General features: G+C 35.4%; 1 protein-coding gene across 1 annotated transcript; it reads right to left on the reverse strand.

Annotated features, from left to right (window-relative positions):
• Positions 1–1,688: 1,688 nt before the first annotated feature.
• Positions 1,689–3,315, reverse strand: LOC104521798 (uncharacterized). Its single transcript, XM_029083988.1, has 2 exons — positions 3,250–3,315; positions 1,689–2,495 (listed from the first exon to the last, which is right to left on the reverse strand). Exons 1-2 carry the CDS (start codon positions 3,313–3,315, stop codon positions 1,689–1,691), a joined length of 873 nt encoding a protein of 290 aa, XP_028939821.1.
• Positions 3,316–6,280: the final 2,965 nt, after the last annotated feature.

A 6,280-nucleotide genomic window follows, 5' to 3' on the forward strand; every position in this document is an offset into this window, starting at 1 on the left:
GTATCCACCATGATGACCCTAGTTCAAGGGCTTATATTGCAAAAGTTGATTATTGAACTTTTTAAATATCTATACTTATTCACTTTCATTCTCTCAAAGAAAATACTGTAAGATGTCAATGTTCTAAATACTATGTTTCATTTTAATGAAATTATATGTTGTTCAGGAACAGATTTTGAGCAAAGTAATTGTAACTGCCTTCTGCTGATTTTAAAACCAATTCAAGAACAGAAAAAAAAACCAAACCCAACCAACAAATATTAACATCCAAGAGACAGTGATGGGAAAGAAGGGAAGAACTGGAGCTGGGACGTAACATTAATTTTCTGTAAAGCTTCACTGGATATGCAAACATTTAACTCACAACACATGTCATGGTCCCATAGTTGCACCATGATGGGCATATATTTCCAGACCACTTTCAGAAAAAAATACTTCTCCTAGAGAGCAGATTTTTTCTTTATTTCCCCAAAAAGTTCCTTCCCAGTTATCATGCACTTCTTTAGAAATTACACAAAAAAAACCCAAAAAAAACAAAAAAACAAAACAAAAAAAACCCAAAACAAAAATACACATCTCTGAAAAACTCTTAAGAGTACCAGCTCTGGATTAGGACATAATAGGATTGCTCAAAGCAAGTGGGGTTAATTAATTTTTTTCTTAAAAAATAGTTGCTTTTTAAATACAAGTTTTATTCTGTAAAATAGTTTCAAATCCTTATACATATGGCAAAGTTTGTGCAAAATTTCAAGTCAGGTACTTCAGAGTCTTTCAATATTAAACAGAAATCAATAAATACAAGTACTACAATAAAAGTTAAAAACTATTAATTAAAATGCATGTTGTGCAACGACAACATGGGTGTTATGGACCCCTTATTCCCAGAGGCTCCCTACTTACCAATCCATAAGAGCCTGTATTGGAAGGTTTTGCACAAGTATCCTTAGCACTGCGTTTCAAGAATCTAACCAGTAACGTGTCTATTCAACACAATAAAAACCTACCACAATCTTTTAACAAATGATGATGTTTGAAGAGAGCTTTGTTTCACCCTGTGAAATCTGCTTATTGTCTGTGAACAGTGAAAATGGGATAAATAAAGAACAGAGCAACTTCAGATTACAGCAAAACAAAACAACACAACTCACCCAACCCATCAGATTAAATAACATTAAATATGTCAGTCTTCAGATAATGATAAATACAAGGATTTTTGCATAGGCCTCTGGAATACAGAGTCAGAATTATGGCCAGTAAAACATCTGCTAGTAAGTCTAATTTTCCACCACTCTAACCTAGTGAGTACTCAGAAATCAAGAAGTTAAACTGAGTAGTAATTTCATTGTCTAGTAACTCAAATAAACAGAGGTAAGAAATTATTTCTGCTATCCTGAAATACATAGTGCAGCATTCTAGTATTCATGGTCACCACAGACTTCAGTACTTGCTTAATTACTGAGATCACTGGGCAACACAACCTTTAGTACAGACCTACAATATAATAAAACACTCGAGAGAAGCTGCACAGCTCATGAGTCACAGAACATAACAGGATGGAATACGCAAACACTGAAGATGTTATTTTTAATATTCACTCAGGATTTGCAAGCTGTAGATAAAGCAGCCTCAAAGGCAGGTAATACATTAGTTTAATGTATGGCATCATTCAATGAGATGTAGGTAGGTTCTCAATGTGTCTTTGGTTTAGGGAGGCGGGAAAGCCGATTAGAGGGCAGACTATCCCCAGAATGCAAACCAGCATTCTGTGCTTGCATGTTTTCCTTTCTCTGTACCAGTGGCTTCGGGATGTTAGTCTTCAAACAGGTGTTCTGAGGTTCTACAGGTACTGGTGTGGATTTTTGACTGCTCATTTGCTTAGATTTAACAAAGGACACAGTTGGTGGGCGAAGTTTAGACACTTTCTGACTCTGTTTACCCTTTAGGTTATCCTGACCAGATGTCGGCTGTAGTTGCGTCGAACTACTTGATGGTGGAAGCTCACGTTCCTTGGAAGCAGCGGAATGATTTGCAGATCGTGCGAGAACGGCCATTGTAGGAGGCACTAAAGCATTTGGGGGCTTTACGAATCTTAAAGTCTTTGGCCGAGAAGCCTGGTTTGGGAATGAGGGTTGACCTTTCACAGCTAATTCAGTTTGCACCTCTCTAGCATCAGCTTGTGTAGAACGAGATGGTAATGTACCTTCTTTGTTATTAGCTAACTCTCCAGGGTCTTCAGTATTTTTAATTTTCAATTTTTCCAAATATGATGCGTTCTCATCTTTTATGTTTAACTGTATGCTCATTAAAGAGTTTACATCATTCAGGCTATTTATGAGAGAGACATTTGCAGCATTTTGATTCTGATGATTGCTATTTTCATGCAGACCATGTTTAGGATATTCACTGTGGGCCTCGATATGTGGCATTTTTATTAGTTTTCCCTGGGCGAGGTCTGTGGAACTGGGAAGGCTGCTGGAAGGCTGTAGTACTTGAGGCTGTTAAAGAGAAAAAAATATAATAATATATTAGGCAAAGAAAACACCAGATAACATTCTGAATCCAACGTGCGCTGGCTGGATGCTTGAAAAGGGCTGTATATCCGGGTTTTTAAAAATCAAAACTTTGACTCTGGCAAAACAGGATGGTTCATGGGACGTATACAAATGTAACTTGTAACTTAAGCAGAAAAAATTATACCACCACTGAAATACATAAACACAAAAAAGAAACCAATTAGCTTAAAGAAACATGAAAAAGGCATGGTTGATGGTTTCACCTAAATCTGCAGGACAGCCTAAGAATGGCATATGCGTACTGATCAATTTTGATTCAAGTGTTTAATGAACAAATGCAACAGCCAAACTGTATCCATCTTGTAATTTCTATTCACTGCATACTCAAGTTAATGATCCTAAACCTTTTCTCAGTGTTATATACTATACAGGCGGGAAAGGAATTTAATGGACCACATGAATTTACAGTGCATTTTCCTTGCCTTACTGAGGCCCAAAAATTTGATGCAGGTATATGTAGCAATTAGGTTAGTGACCAGACTTGGGTAACCGTTTTACCTGGAATGGAATTCAAATGGGCTGATAAACCATCTTCAATAAAGCAGTACAACAGACTACATGTGATGTTAGAGATCATATACCACTACACTGATAACCAAGGGATAAAGAAAACTTAACGAAGATTTTACATTTTATCAGAAGATATAATCCGATCAGACAAGAGAATTGCCAGTACCTCTTCTGGGTCATTTCTATTTTCTCTTTGCTCTTCCCTGTAAAACAACTTTAAAGATGAATGCATGCGCTAGCTTCACAAACACATCCTAGACTTGCAACCTGTATACAGATCTTGGAAGAATTATTATAAACTCCACAATTCATGGTAAAACCCAAAACCTATTAAACCTTAGACTATCATTATAGTAAGTTTCAGGTTTGGATGATTTTCTCTCTCTTTATAAAGGAGAACTGAACTACTACAAGCTAGTCCTATCTCTAAACTACTTTAATTCTTACCAATTGATAGATTGCACGAACATGGTAAACAGGTCTGTAGTATTTGTTTCCTAGTGAAATATAGTCAGTAAAAGAGAAGCAATGGCTGTCTTCAAGGGATTTGACTAAAAATGTCACTACAGTCACTCTCTTGAATTATTCACAACTTCTAAATGAGAAAGCCAATTATCTATCTGGTCTTTTTAGCTCTTCTTAGAATCAGCAGTAACAATGCAATGATAGCTGTGCATGGCAAGGTCCCATTACATTTCTAGGACGATAGCATGTCTAGGGATTCTTTAAGTTTTTCATCTTTTCCCTGTCAGGATTACTATTGACAACTGTATTCTTAGAACTCCTCATCAAGAAAATTTTAATGGTAATGAGAGACATACTAAGATTTCTCAACCTAATTTTGATTTACCAGCATTTTTTTCCCTTTAGAATATACTGGTTTGACCTGTCAGCAAAGGTAACATCCAAGCTTGACAGTCTGAATACAATTGTTTTGGAAAGAGGGAGGAGGAGGAGAAAAAAAAAAAAAAAGCCTTCACAATGGTGTAAAAGGAGTATCAAAACATTTTTCCTTATGCGACTAAAACAAGCATAACTTTGTGAATCCGTCTTAACCAAGCAATCCTACAGGAAAGAAATACTAAACACAATCCAATGTATTAAGAGAGCTACAACTTAAAAAAAAAACCAAAACAAAACAAAAACAAGCTTAAAAAAAACCAAAAAAAAAACAAAAAAACAAATACTTCAACAAATAATTCAAATTTTCTAATCCTACCTGAAGTCAATACTTCAACAAAAAATTCAAATTTTCTAATCCTACCTGAAGTCAAAAATTAGCATGTTTATAGCAAACAGTATTGAGTCAAACTCTAACATGTAAAAATAATTGTTGGAAAAAAATTTCCCCTCACCTAGAAAGGGTTTCTAAATGCCAGGCTTCAAAAATGCAGATAGATATCTAATCTGAGCATTACAAATCCTAACTTTATATCAAATAATCTTGGTTACACTCATTAGCAAAATGCATAATTTGTAAGTTACAGAAGAAGCTAAATTTGTATGGAAAGTTGAGTTAAACACAAAAACTTCTGAAATACAACAAAACAGCAAGTTTTCGATAAAGCTAGATTGAGTTCTTTTGACAAAAACTAAGTAATATTTGAGCTTTTCCATTTGGAGAGTTTTGCATTTTTACATATGAAAATATGTATTTTCCTCATTATTCTTCAAAAGCTAAAGAGGTTTAAGCAACTTCATAGTCTAAGCACCTTAATATCCAGGAAGTTAGCAATTCAAAGGTAGAAAACAGCTACATGCTTGGAACTATGAGGACACTAAGCTATGGTATCATTTTTGCTAGGTTGTTTTAAATATTGTACTGTTTTCTAATTTTGCATTTCTACTTAGTCAAACTCTGCCCAATTATCATGATTATATATTTTAATCTCTTCAAACTGCTGCATGTATTAACATTCAAGATGATACTGAAAGCAGAAAACCACCACTTCCAAAATATGCAAGTAACAGTTCACTAGGTACCTAACACTGAAAACTGCATTATCTTCACCTACAGCTTAATTCTTTGCCTTACACACACGTTTTCCATTTACTAGGGAAGTCTTAATAAATTATGACCATGTTATTAGTCAATAAAACAGCAAGCAGAAGGACTAATACTTGATTTCCATCACAAGAAGGAGGTGGAATAAAAAGATGAAGAAGCATTCCACGTTCTAGGAACAGTAGTTTATTTCATGGAAGTCTTTAAGAAGTTTGTCATCTGTATTGCTTTGAGTGCATTTTTGATAATAATTCAGGGTGGGACAGAGCATGACTTGGTGTAGACTGCCATGCTAACCAGACTTCCATTTTCATGCCATAAACAAAGTATTCAGGTGGATAAACATCTGCATTCCTTTGGGATGCTGCTAAAATGTAAAGTTGGACTCTAAAACACCTCTAGTATAATGCAAACATAGAGAATTAGTCCTCCCCAAAATGAAAGCACCTTAGACAAAATGTTCCTGTTTGCACAGACTTCCCTACCAGCAACAGCTTCAAAGACTTGCATTGATTGATGCACCAATCAAAATGACTAAATTACAGTTCCTACCACATTAATTTAAGAGATTCTTCTCTTGTTTCTGTCCAATAAATCTGGCTGTTACATCATCCAGAGAAAAATGACACCATATACACAAAGAGGATTAACATTACTACACAGTTTTTGAACCACTATGATACCCTTAGCTTTGTGTTGGAAAACTGAGACAAGAATGTTATACTGATAAGGAAGTCAAATCAATATGGTCATGACATAATATTCATTGCAACATCACTACTCTGAAATTCCCTTCAGTTTTGCTTTGGTTATTCTGTGTCTGCAATCTCAACCCTCATCTCTATTCTCTATATAACACCTCTGTAGAATAAAATAAAGATATTTTCTCTCTGCAGTATTTTGAGGAACGAAGGAAGTGAAGCAATGAGAAATCTGAGAACTGCATGCACATCTCTGATAGACATGCATCATGCATAGGGCAAAAAAAAAACCAACAGTGAAAATGCGTGAGGAGAAGATGGGAAGAAATCTGAAGTTGTACTGTACCACGCTTTATCACAGAAGTAATGGACTAACTTCTCAACTCCTTGCCAATGGCATAATGGGAAAGCAGAGACAAGAAAAAGACAAGGACAATGATGTCAGAAGACCAAGACAAAACAATGAGCAATTGCCATGACAGAACTGCAAC

The sequence above is a fragment of the Antrostomus carolinensis genome, unplaced genomic scaffold (genome assembly GCF_000700745.2).
Source record: "Antrostomus carolinensis isolate BGI_N321 unplaced genomic scaffold, ASM70074v2 scaffold2813, whole genome shotgun sequence".
Lineage (NCBI taxonomy): Eukaryota > Metazoa > Chordata > Aves > Caprimulgiformes > Caprimulgidae > Antrostomus > Antrostomus carolinensis.